Source organism: Ranitomeya imitator, chromosome 6 (assembly GCF_032444005.1).
Source record: "Ranitomeya imitator isolate aRanImi1 chromosome 6, aRanImi1.pri, whole genome shotgun sequence".
Taxonomy (NCBI): Eukaryota; Metazoa; Chordata; class Amphibia; order Anura; family Dendrobatidae; genus Ranitomeya; species Ranitomeya imitator.
This window is the reverse complement of record NC_091287.1, coordinates 53,636,459-53,650,403: the sequence shown is the minus strand read 5'-3', so window position 1 is coordinate 53,650,403 and position 13,945 is coordinate 53,636,459. Positions and strand designations below refer to the sequence as shown.

Genomic DNA, 13,945 nt, shown 5'->3' with positions numbered 1-13,945 from the left:
AGACCTGGAGCCCATGGAAGACAACAGTGGTGGATGATCGCAGAATAATCTCCATGGTGAAGAGAAACCCCTTCACAACAGTCAACCAAGTGAACAACACTCTCTAGGAGGTCGGCGTATCAATATCCAAATCTGCCATAAAGATAAGACTGCATGAAAGTAACTACAGAGGGTTCACTGCACGGTGCAAGCCACTCATAAGCATCAAGAATAAAAAGGATAGACTGGACTTTGCTAAAAAAACATCTAAAAAAGCCAGCACAGTTCTGGATGAACATTCTTTGGACAGATAAAACCAAGATCAACCTCTACCAGAATGATGGAAAGAGAAAAGTATGGCGAAGGCGTGGTACAACTCATGATCCAAAGCATACCACATTATCTGTAAATCACGGCGGAGGCAGTGTGATGGCTTGGGCATGCATGGCTGCCAGTGGCACTGGGTCACTAGTGTTTATTGATGATGTGACACAGGACAGAAGCAGCCGAATGAATTCTGAGGTATTCAGAGCCACCATACTGTGTGCTCAGATCCAGCCAAATGCAGCCAAACTGATTGGTCGTCGTCTCATACTACAGATGGACAATGACCCAAAACATAAAGCCAAAGCAACCCAGGAGTTTGTTAAAGCAAAGAAGTGGAATATTCTTGAATGGCCAAGTCAGTCACCTGATCTCAACCCAATTGAGCATGCATTTCACTTGTTAAAGACTAAACTTCAGACAGAAAGGCCCACAAACAAACAGCAACTGAAAACCACTGCAGTGAAGGCCCGGCAGAGCATCAAAAAGGAGGAAACACAGCGTCTGGTGATGTCCATGAGTTCAAGACTTCAGGCAGTCATTGCCAACAAAGGGTTTTCAACCAAGTACTAGAAGTTAACATTTTATTTAAAATAATTTAATCTGTCCAATTACTTTTGGTCCCTTTAAATGCCAGACATCTTGCCCCACAGTGTGAATAAATCAGAAGACACTGCGGGGCGGGATGCCTGGCAGGGCGGCCGCACAGGCGCAGTCAGCTAGACTGCAATTGAGGACAGAGGACTGGCAGCGCTCACTGCACATGCCTAAGGCATGAGAAAAGAGCGCAGGCGCCAGCTCATTTGAAAGCAGCGCTGAGGCGGCGGCGCCCAGCGCGCACAGGCCCGGAGTGACGGCTGTGCTTCGTCTGATTAGCAAGGAAAGACCTGCCTCCGGGAACGTTTCAGGGTAAGAGGGGGTACGTTTTATAAGTGATTACTTCAGCGTGTGCAGGCATCATAACTAAAGAGTCACCTTGTCAGAATGCAGCATTTGTGCTGCACAAGGTGGCTCTTTTAGTTACAAACGCCTGAGGGGGGCGACAGGTTCCCTTTAAGGAGCTGAAACTCCTAAACCCTTCATCCAATTTTAATGTTGATACCCTCAAATGAAAGCTGAAAGTCTGAGCTTCAACTGCATCTGAATTGTTTTGTTTAAAATTCATTGTGGTAATGTCTATAACCAAAATTAGAAAAATGTTGTCTGTTCAAATATATATGGACGTAACTGTATCTAATTTTATTATTTTTCTTGACTGGCAACTTTGGGAATCCACTTTTCTAAAAGTGAAAAACTCCTTTAAGACTTTTGCTCCTCAGACAGCAATCCTAATATGAGGCTAGATCCTATGGAGATCTGCCTTTTTTTTAAAGGTGTTTGGTGAAAAGATGTTATTGCCTATCTTTTGGATATATGATAATCTATAAATCTGTGAGGATGTAACTACTGGGACCCCAACAATTCGGCATAATGGGGCCTTTTTATTGTTGTTTAAAGAGCCACTGTCACCCCCCTCCAGCCGTTATAAACTAAAAGAGCCACCTTGTGCAGCAGTAATGCTGCATTCTAACAAGGTGGCTCTTTTAGTTTTAGGTTCAAGTATACCCCAAATAAAGCGTTTTTATACTTAGCCACAATTCCTGTCTCTAGCCAGGGAGGCGGGTCCTCACTCCCCAGCTCTAACCGCTCCTCTGCCGTCACTCCAATCTTCCTGCGCTTTCGGCGCCGCCCCCTCAGCGCCTACGCAGTGTACTGCTGTGCTGCGCAGACGCAGTAAGCTCTGGCCCTCTGACATCCCAGCCAGGCTTGCAGACTGCGCCTGCGCGGGCATTGCGGCCAGCCACCTTTGGAACCCCCGCCCCGCACTGTGCATAATGCATAACATAACGCTTTATTTTAGTAATACTTGAACCTAAAACTAAAAGAGCCACCTTGTTAGAATGCAGCATTACTGCTGCACAAGGTGGCTCTTTTAGTTTATAACGGCTGGAGGGGGGTGACAGTGGCCCTTTAAATTAGTTGGCAGTGCATATTCTGGCCTGCTGCCACATTCATTCTCTATGGAGTTGCCAAGTCCTGTCCCCATAGAGCATGTGCACTGCTGCTCCATTCTAATGTGGGTTAGAAGCGCCCCGTCCTGCAGGTTGGAGGGATCTCGGATTTGGACTCCTACAGATCTATACGTTATCACCTAACCTATGGATTATGGTACTTCTATTTACCGGTCAATATTTTTTAAATTCAATAAACAAGTTAAGAACCAGCGCTCCATCCGGGTGTAATATTCCAAAGAAGAACTTTATTGAGTCATGTTACAGCAACGTTTCTACCCGAAGGTCTTTTTCAAGAGCGCTGGTTCTTTACTTGTTTATTGGACTATGTGCAATATCCAGTAGGGTTCCCTGGATTTGGAGTGCTGTCAGCCTTTTTCTTTTCTATGAACTGTATTTTTTAAATTCAGTCATTGTGATTATAATATTGCACATCGTTACCATTGAGCAGCCCACTTCATGTAAGAGACCTAAGATCTACAGTACAGTTTGCGTCATCTACAGCCACACCGTACTATATATTGCTACCAGATAAGTGTGAAAATATCATTTAGATGTCGGAGAAGTAGCAGAGACTGCAATTGTCAGGTTTATGTTCTGCTTGTCAGAATTTGGAAACTTTTCTTTATTCTTTTTTTCTCCTATTGCTCATGGGCCTCCCGAGGTTTCATCTCTTTTATGCTCATTCTATTAAGTTTTGATTGATTTTTGTTCTCTTTGTGATTTCCAAAGGATTACAGAAGAAAGCTCTCCTGACTGTGTGGATTTGCTCTACTTACTGCGACTTAGGAGAGGCGTTCAGCCCTTCATGTGGTGTGAAGCTGGAGTTTTTTCGGAGACACATTGGAATCAGATCCTATAATCTATTACCTCTTAGTATTAAATACCGTTAGTCTTGCATTCTTGTGGTCAGGGTACTATGTGCTGGTAAACTCCATGTCTGGGTTCTCCTAGTGGCCACACTTTGGGTTTACTTTCATCATGTCTGGGATAAAATCCCGAAAAGGTCCAAGTTATGTTAGTCAGATACCAAGGTTGATTTTCACTCTCTTCCTGCTATTGATTGTGCAGCACAGCTTCTATCATCGTATAACCGAAGACACCTGCTTGAGATGATCAGGTCTCAGCTGGGAATAAAGGAAACCTGGACGACTCATTAGTGCATGGGGACAGAGGCAGGAACTTGCCAATATTTTTTATTGTTCATACACAAAAGGCAATCTAGGGAGCCTGCAGGTAGTTATTTTTATTTCTCTTTGCATATACCGTATATACTCGAGTATACGTCGACCCGAGTATAAGCCGACCCCCCTAATTTTGCCACAAATAACTGGGAAAACTTAATGACTCGAGTATAAGCCTAGGGTGGAAAATGCAGCAGCTATCGGTAAATGTCAAAAGTAAAAATAGATACCATTAAAAGTAAAATTAATTGAGACATCAGTAGGTTAAGTGTTTTTGAATATCCATATTGAATCAGGAGCCCCATATAATGCTCCATAAAGTTTCATGGGCCCCATTAAATGCTCCATATTAAAATATGCCCCATATAATCCTGCATAATGGGTAATAAGGGCCCCATATAGATGCTCCATACAGTCACTTCCCCTTATAGTGCTGCACGAGTTATGGCCTTATACAGATGCTCCATACAGTCACTGCCCCTTATAGTGCAGTGCAGTTATGGCCCCATATAGATGCTCCATACAGTCACTTGCCCCATATGCTGTGGCTGCGATAAAAAAAAAATTCATATACTCACCTCTCCATCGCTCAGGACCCTGGCACTTTTATCTGCTCCTCGTTCGGGTGCGGCTCCGTCCTCAGCACTGACGTTCAGCAGAGGGCACGCACTGACAACGTCACCGCACCCTCTGACCTGAGCGTCACAGCCAGAGGACGCTGATGACCGTGTCGCACCGGAATGAGGAGAGGTAAATATCACGGAGCGCTGCGCTCCCCCTCCCCGTATACTTACCTGCTCCTGGTGCGGTGCAGTCCCTGCTTCTCCTGGCGCTGCATATTCTTCCTGTACTGAGCGGTCACCGTTACCGCTCATTACAGTAATGAATATGTGGCTCCACCCCTATGGGAGGTGGAGCCGCATATTCATTACTGTAATGAGCGGTACCATGTGACCGCTCAGTACAGGAAGAATCTGCAGCGCTGGAAGAAGTAGTGACGTGCAGGGACCGCACCAGCAGTAGGTGAAAATAATTAGATAGCCCCTGCTCCCTCTCCCCTGCCAACCCCCGGGTATGACTCGAGTATAAACTGAGGGGGACTTTCAGCCCCCAAAAATGGGCTGAAAATCTCGGCTTATTCTCGAGTATATACGGTAGCTAAGGTTTCCTGCTTGTATGTTATCAAATTGTGTAGTGTTTAATGCCTTTTTAAAAGGACATAATGGTATTCAAGTGTAGAAGATACTGTCCTCTGGTCTCACTGTATTTATCAAGTTTGGTAATGTTTTTGGAATTGTTTTTGCTTTTCTATGGACTTTATAATTTTTGCAATTTCTGTTCTATGTCTATAATATCTAGCTCTACTGTATTCCAATCAATCCCCTCTTTCTCTGACCCCCTCCAAACACATTATATAAAAGTTTTCTGAAAGTGATCGGGTGCATTATAATTTTTAAACTGTTGTTGTAGATGTAAATCTAGATGTGTGGTGTTTAACTGTCTCTTAATCTGCCGCCTTAAGACCCCAATACACATTAGATGGTTGTTGGCCTGCCAATGCTTCGACCGATTGTTTGGATGACAGTAATCTCGGCCGTCTCTCATACGTACATACAGGAAAGCTTGTTCTGCTTAGTGCTCCTGTATTCTCTATGAAAAAATATGCCCATTGACATCTCTGCGGACCACTTATCTCCGGGAGAACAAAGTGATTGACAGGGCAGAAATCTGATGTGCTCGATCTACATCTCCCCCGACAGTCAGTCAGTCACCCATTGCCCCTCATACATATTACAGTATCAGCCAAGCACTATCAATATCGTAAGTTGTGGACGACATTAATCTAAAGGGTATGTGAAGTTTTAGTCTGGCATGTTGCTCGTGGGATGCTTCCAATTATCAATTCAAAGTTTGGCCAAAAAATGGAGCATCCAAGCAATCAGAATACTGGGTTTATAGTCTCAACCTCTTTTTTTTAAAAAGTCCTATACACGATACAGAAGAAAATTCCGAACCAACCATTTTTAGAGGGACTGGCCAACTATTTGATGTGTATGGAGGGTGGTCTCTTGGCTCCCGATACCAAAAGATGTTGGTTTAGAGGAAGATCCAGCTGTTGGACTTTCGGTGGCTGATTCTTTTGTTCCTTTGGGAGGCCAATCTAATAATGTCAGCCATATGAACTAGTCAACCAAGTGAATAATTGTTCTGACAATTGGAGGGAGTCGTGATTCCTTGACAAACTGGTGACAGTGGTGGGATATTTATTATCTCTCCCGTGTCATCTGTGTCAAAGTGGTAACAACAGTGGGATCTATGTGACCCCCGGGCTGTTATCATTGATGGTTATAGTCAAAATATTGCATGTTGGACAAATTTACTTTTTTTGCAACGACTGTGGAATGATATGTCCTAATATTTTTTGCAAGAGTAGTCTTTGTCATAGAGTCTCATAGAGAACACAGGAACCTGTTGGCCGAATTAAGCAGTTCTGTGTATAGGGGAGATAGATGTTGGCCGAATGATGGTTTTGACTTGCCTCCATCTAATGTGTGTGGTCAGTTTAATTAAAGTATTAAAAGTGCACACTAGAGGCCAAATTCATTTATTGTATTGGAGTATGTTTGGTGAACCCATCGCGGATAGCCTGTTTCGAATGGTTGATAGGCAGCATTAGAAAACATTAGTGAGCGCTAAAGACTAATATTTTCTATTTAAGCTCTGCAATACTAATGCCATTTAAACGTTCTTCATTTACCATTTCAATTAGTCAGATGCTAAATAAAAGAAAGGTGTAAGTGCGCCTCTGTGTATTTCCCACCGTAGTTACCTGGAGATGGAATGATTATTGCTCGTGAATTGCTGCTGATGGATATTACAGGAAGAATTTTATTAGCCCTGGCGAGCATATTATAACAAGACTTTTTCCATTACTTTATTCTTTAATAACGATTACGAATGTACCATGTGGCTATAATTAGCAAATTCTCTCAATATGTAATTTCTTCCATGGAGTCAAAAAGACCCTGAAACGCAAGTAGCTCCCATCTCTTGCTTTGGAATCAGTGACTGTCGCACTGTGGATTACTAGAAATGTTTAAGACTTTATTTTGTTCTCTAATTCCATCGAGAATGCCGGCTATTGTCAATGTTGTCAATGAAAGATATTAGTGGCGGTAGTACAGTAAATTAATTTTTGTAGATAAAATCCTGTGATCCCAGCGTATTGTTACCCCTTTATAAATCACTGGTGAGGCCACATCTAGAATACGGGATCCAATTTTGGGCTCCACATTTTAAAAATAGATATTCAGAAATGAGTCTGTTTGTAGGCGGGTAACTAGATTATTACCAGGGATGGAAGGCCTCTCATATGATAAGAGGTTGGAAAAGTTGGGCTCGTTTAGCTTAGAAAAAAGACGCCTCAGAGGAGATCTCATGTATAAGGGTATGTGCACACGCTGTGGATTTTGCTGCGGATCCGCAGCGGATTGGCCGCAGTTTTCCCTGAGTTTACTGTGCAATGTAAACCTATGGAAAACCAAATCCGCAGTGCACATGCTGCGGAAAATACCGCGCGGAAACGTAGCGTTGTTTATTCTGCAGCATGTCAATTCTTTCTGCGGATTCCGCAGCGGTTTACACCTGCTCCATAATAACAATCCGCAGGTGGAATCCGCACAAAATCTGCCCAAAAATTGCGATAATCCGCTGTAATTACGCAGGAAATCCACAGTGCTGTTTACCTGCTGATTTACCAAAATCAGTCCGGAAAAATCCGCAGAGCAATCTGCAGCGTGTGCACGTACCCTTAATATGTATGATCAGTACAAAACACTGGCACATAACTTAGGCTAAGTTCACATTAGCGTATCTGTGCGCAGCGTACCATCTGCATGCACAAATGCATGGCAGAACGCATGGTTACGCTGCGTTTATCTGTATCAGCATACGCATGACGCAAAAAAAAGCTGCGTGTGCATGCGTTTGTATGTGTTTTTGCCTACGTTTGCATTGTTTATGCACATGCGGTCGATATTTCCAGGAGGGTGTGTCTCAATCGGTTCCTGGACATGCGCAGTCCGAAGTACGCAAGCGCATCAAACACATGCTTACGCATGTCCTGGCATACCAATGTGTTCCCATAGACAGTAATGCGATGTTTACATGCACTCATCCGCATGCGCATGCCTGCACATATTTGACTCCTCTAAAAAGCAACATGTTGCGTTCGCTGCGCGCCACGAAACGACGCATGCATATGTATTTGCATGCAAGCTAATTTAAATGCATGTCCATGTGTACACAATGTTAGATATATGTACGCAAGATGCATGCGGATCAGTACTCAGTGATACGCTGCGCACACATGCGCTAATGTGAACTTGGCCTTATTCCTTCCAAAAACCAAAGTGAAGGCCAGGCAGCACTCATTACGGGTGGAAGAAAGGCAATTCCGACAGCTAAATAGGAAAGGGTTCTTTACAGTTAGAGCAGTCAGAAGGTGGAATGCCCGACCACAGGAGGTAGTAGAGGCAGACACTATAACAACTTTTAAAAAAAGGACCGAATGATTTCTTCAATACACATAACATTGTGGGTTAAAGTTTATTCAGTGACAAAATGCACAATTAGTGGAGAAAGGTTGAACTTGATGGACCTAGATCTTTTTTCAACCTGTGTATGTAACTATATAATGTGTAGAATTTTTCACCGGGCTTTAGTTTGTGTTTTTTTTTTTATATACAAAGTTACACTAAGTTTGTAGTTTGAAAGATTGTTTTTTAATTGTTTACAATATTGCTTAAAGCAAAGCTATCATCAGAAAAAGTCCTGTTGAGTAAATCAGGTTTTTTGTGTTAAATGTGTTTTATTAAAGACAACTGATATTGTCTGGGTTTTTTTTTGTGTTTTATGTTGCATTTCAAAATCTGTATAAAATATAAACATGAAAGAAACACTGGGGTTTTCAGACTCTGACATTCTTTTTTGTTTAATCAGGAAGCAGCACATTAAGGTACCTTCACACTGAGCGACTTTAGAACGATATTGCTAGCGATCCGTGACGTTGCAGCGTCCTGGATAGCGATATCGTTGTGTTTGACACGCAGCAGCGATCAGGATCATGCTGTGAGATCGCTAGTTGGAGCTAGAAGGCCAGCACCTTATTTCGTCGCTGGATCTCCTGCAGACATCGCTGAATCGGCGTGTGTGACGCCGATCCAGCGATGTCTTCACTGGTAATCAGGGTAAACATCGGGTTACTAAGCGCAGGGCCGCGCTTAGTAACCCGATATTTACCCTGGTTACCATTGTAAATGTAAAAAAAAAAAAAACTACATACTTACATTCCGGTGCCTGTCGCATCCCCCGGCGTCCGCTTCCCTGCACTCCTCCTGCATCCTGTGTCAGCGCCGGCCGGCCGTAAAGCAGAGCACAGCGGTGACGTCACTGCTCTGCTTTACGGCCGGCGCTTACACTGGATGCTGGAGGAGTGCAGGGAAGCGGACGCCGGGGACGTGACAGGCACCGGAATGTGAGTGTGTTTTTTTTTTTTTTACATTTACAATGGTAACCAGGGTAAACATCGGGTTACTAAGCGTGGCCCTGCGCTTAGTAACCCGATGTTTACCCTGGTTACCCGGGGACTTCGGCATCGTTGGTCGCTGGAGAGCTGTCTGTGTGACAGCTCTCCAGCGACCACACAGCGACGCTGCAGCGATCGGCATCGTTGTCTATATCGCTGCAGCGTCGCTTAATGTGTCGGTACCTTTAGGGTACCGTCACACAGTGCCATTTCGATCGCTACGACGGTACGATTCGTGACGTTCCAGCGATATCGTTACGATATCGCTGTGTCTGACACGCAGCAGCGATCAGGGATCCTGCTGAGAATCGTACGTCGTAGCAGATCGTTTAGAACTTTCTTTCGTCGCTGGATCTCCCGCTGGCATCGCTAGATCGGTGTGTGAGACACCGATCTAGCGATCTAGCGATGCGATCTAGCGATGCGTTCGCTTGTAACCAGGGTAAACATCGGGTTACTAAGCGCAGGGCCGCGCTTAGTAACCCGATGTTTACCCTGGTTACAAGCGTAAAACTAAAAAAAAACAAACAGCACATACTTACATTCTGGTGTCCGTCAGGTCCCTTGCCGTCTGCTTCCCGCACTCAGTGACTGCCGGCCGTAAAGGGAAAGCAGAGCACAGCGGTGACGTGCTTTCACTTTCACTTTACGTCCGGCAGTCAGTGAGTGCGGGAAGCAGACGGCAAGGGACCTGACGGACACCAGAATGTAAGTATGTGCTGTTTGGTTTTTTTTTTACACTGGTAACCAGGGTAAACATCGGGTTACTAAGCGCGGTCCTGCGCTTAGTAACCCGATGTTTACCCTGGTTACCCGGGTACCTCGGCATCGTTGGTCGCTGGAGAGCTGTCTGTGTGACAGCTCCCTAGCGACCACACTACGATTTACCTACGATCACGGCCAGGTCATATCACTGGTCGTGATCGTAGGTAAATCGTATAGTGTGACGGTACCCTTAGCCGCAATGGTCAGACCGCAGGTCCTAATATATTGAAGTGTTTAATGAGCATGTGCAAAGCTTATTATCACTGTAGGGGGAGCAGGGTCAGCGGTGGATCCTTTTTTATCAGCTGTGTATAGAGGTGTCACCAGTCATTGAAATCCTGCCTCTGATGATTAGGAAAGTACTGTAAACTCTTTGATATTTGCATCAGAAATTTCTGCACCAAAAATGTCTATTGGCAGGAAAAATGCATAAAATATGTGAGTTATTTTTCATATGTTTTAGATGCTTTTCTTCTTCTTTCATTTGCATGGGTGAAAAATGCAGCAAAAACCTAAGAGATTGTCATCCTGCAGATTTTAAACTATTTCAAATCAAGAAAGGAAAAAATATGCAACTCTGTTCTATTTTTCCTATCTGCAAAAACATAGTGTGTGAATAGGCCCTTCCTGAAGGACAAAGAGTAAGATTATAGAAAAAAATTGGTCTAGTGTGAAAACTGCAAAATTACAAATAGGGTTTTTTTTTAACTAAATATTGTGATATGAAAAATTAACAATGCAAAATAAAAAAAATATACATATAATACAAAAAAACTGATTTAAGCAATGGGTCATTTTCTAATGATAGCTTTCATTTAAAGGGAACCTGTCACCCCGTTTTTTCAGATTGAGATATAAATACTGTTAAATAGGGCCTGCGCTGTACGTTACTATAGTGTATGTAGTGCACCCTGATTCCCCACCTATGCTGCGCAATACATTACCAAAGTCGCCGTTTTTGCCTGTCACAGGCTGGTCTGGTCAGGTGGGCGTGGTGACATCGCTCTTTTCTTCCCCAGCTTTCCGTTGGTGGCGTAGTGGTGTGCGCATGTCGCAGTGACGAATCCACTGCGCGCACGTGAAGGAGCAGCGCGCGATCTGCGCTATTACCCCCTGTCATCGGTGGGGGCGGCCATCTTCCTGGGGCCGCGCGTGCGCAGATGGAGTGCTCTGCTGCACGGGGCTTCAGGAAAATGGCCGCGGGAAGCCGCGCGTGCGCAGAAGAGATCGCGACGGCCATTTTCCCAAAGCCGAGTTTGCATCTCGGCTTTGGGAAAATGGCCGCCGCGATCTCTACTGCGCACGTGCGGCATCCCGCGGCCATTTTCCTGAAGCCCCGTGCAGCAGAGCACTCCATCTGCGCACGCGCGGCCCCAGGAAGATGGCCGCCCCCACCGATGACAGGGGGTAATAGCGCAGATTGACAGGCGAAAACGGCGACTTTGGTAATGTATTTCTCAGCATAGGTGGGGAATCAGGGTACACTACATACACTATTGTAACGCACAGCGCAGGCCCTATTTAACAGTATTTATATCTCAATCTGAAAAAACGGGGTGACAGGTTCCCTTTAAAAGGATATTTAAAGATTTTGCTACATTTGCCTAAACCTATTAATCATAACTGTTTCCTATAATTCTTACTATTAGTTTATTGCTCCAGTGTGTAAAAAACTATTGCAATAATTCATAAAATTGTCAGTTACCATTGATCTTCCTCCAGTCCTGGTGCTGTCAATATTTTTTGTTATCATTTTGATTGAAATGTAGATTCTGTAAGTAGAAACATTCCTAATAGCTGTTGCGATAGCTATCACAAGGAAGCCATGAACACTAAATCCTTGTAGCCTATCTCTTAAAGAAGGTTTGTCACCGGACTACACCACACAAATGGCGTACATTAACTAGATCTTATGAGACTGATGTACTTATGTTGATAATCTGTCAGAATGGCTACATAATCCTTTTGAATCTTTAAATTCGTTGTCTGCCCTTTGAGCGTCGGCTCCTCAGTGTCCCTCCTCCCTGCTGCAGCTGAGAGCTGACACTGCTGTGTACAAACTGCAGCTTTCATTCACTCAGGGCAGCTGAAGTGTGAATTTAAGACTTTATACAGCTTGTTTTGGAAAATCTGGGACGGATCTACTTAATACGATTATTCAAACCACCAGTTAATGATTGTGGTTTTAAAGGGTCTTTTTAAAGTTATCGAGCCATGTGCTCAGTAATGTATTGTGTTATTTTTACATATAAATGTTGAACTGCTTTTTGAGGCCAGGTTCACATTGCGTTAATGCAGCCCGTTCAACACATGCGTTATAAGGTGCTGCGTTAACGCAAGTGCCGAAATTCGAATGCGTTGGCGCAGATGGAGCTAGCAGATGCTCTATCTGCGCTAGCAGTGACAAACCCAGAAACGCTGCAGCCTGCGTCCAAGGGTCCGTCACTCAATGATGGCACATCGCTAGCACACGCCCATTTCGGGGTGCGCTAGCGATGCGCCCGAAATAGAGTTTAATGGCAGCATTAGCGGACTGCCTGGACATGATGTGAACTTAGCCTAATATTGTTTTTAATTTCACTTAGTTTGTCTAAGTTCACATTAGAGTTCGGGGGCTTTGCGGAGGGCTGCGTATGTCCTCCACTGAGCCCTGTATACTTCTGCATGCGTCCTGCGTACCTATCTTTAACATTGGGTACGCAGGACATGCGGATGCATTGTTTTGACGCTCCTGCCAAACGCACGGGAATTCAACAAGTTCCTGTGGTCACTCTAGAAGGGGATGTGAATACTTTGCCTTTACTCGTGTATTTTATTATTATTATTATTATACATTTTTATAGCGCCATTTATTCCATGGCGCTTTACATGTATTGTGTGAATATTGCTACTGACGCAAGTCATTAAGTGCTAGCGGAAATCTTGCAATCGTTGTAATCATTTTCAATCTTAATGTTGCAGAACCCTTGGATTATTAGTAAAACGACTGGAGAAAGGAGGCAAAGCAGAACGGGAGAAACTGTTTCATGAAAATGATTGTATTGTCAGAATTAACAATGGTGATCTCCGTAACAGAAGATTTGAACAGTAAGTGCATCTTGTAAAAATTTCAAAAAACAAAACAAAGCAATACCTTCAAAGAAATCCCCCAGTGATTCGACCCTAAAAGTACTGGTAGTTGTTTGCCGATTAGTAAATTGGATTTACAAATTTAGATTTCCCCTCCCATTCTACCAGTTTTCATCCACTATTTGTTGGAGTATAGTTGTAGTTTTGCACATTTTAAAGTCCTCTGCCCTTTGCTACAACAATAAAAAAATCATTTACAATTTTTTTTTCGAAAGTACAGAAATCTCAGATTGCACTTGTAATATTTTATGTACCGTACTTCAATTGAAAATATATTTTTTCTTTTTTATATGCTTATAAAAGATAACTAAAGTTTTGCCTGTGAGTCAACACTTGTGGTCAATAAATTTTGTTCTGTCTTTTAGGATCGATATTTCTTTATTAGAAACCACAAATCCTATTTACACATGGTTATTATCAAGTAGATGATGGCAAATACCTGAACGGGATCGGGACATAAGCCATCTCTGACATGAATTAACACCAGTTGCGTTTTTTATTCTAGAGATGGAATGTTCACAATGAGAGCAATTAACAGTTTTTGTATAACTTCATTTAACCTAATCGTTTTTGAAAAATAAGAAGACAAAATTAGTCCAGGTCAGATCACGATCATATGTAAAGTATGAAGCATTCTTCGTCTTTGCACATTTATCCCATGCACATTAATTTTTAAGAATTTTTTAAAAAAATGTTTAATATCTGGTGTTCTTCCTTTAAAATTATTACAAGAACTGTAGTTTTTTTGTAAAATGCAAAAATTACGGAGTCATATTCTACCCAGTCATCAATATATGCTCTGTTGACTTTTTACACATACTTGTCGGGATAGCTGTGCAATCGGTGGGTAGCACGCACCTGTTCTAATCATTGGAATGGGACAGGTGCATGCTACCTGCCGACAGCACTCATGTTTAATAGGGCTA

At 43.2% G+C, this 13,945-nt stretch overlaps 1 protein-coding gene across 13 annotated transcripts in view; it reads left to right on the top strand.

The window, feature by feature from the left end:
- PARD3 (par-3 family cell polarity regulator) overlaps positions 1 to 13,945 on the top strand; it is a 693,206-nt gene that overhangs the window by 312,638 nt on the left and 366,623 nt on the right. For all 13 annotated transcript variants that reach the window (XM_069729684.1, XM_069729681.1, XM_069729677.1 and 10 more), the window contains one exon: positions 12,852 to 12,977. In XM_069729684.1, coding sequence (XP_069585785.1) covers positions 12,852 to 12,977 — 126 coding nt within the window. The remainder of the gene's footprint in view (positions 1 to 12,851; positions 12,978 to 13,945) is intronic.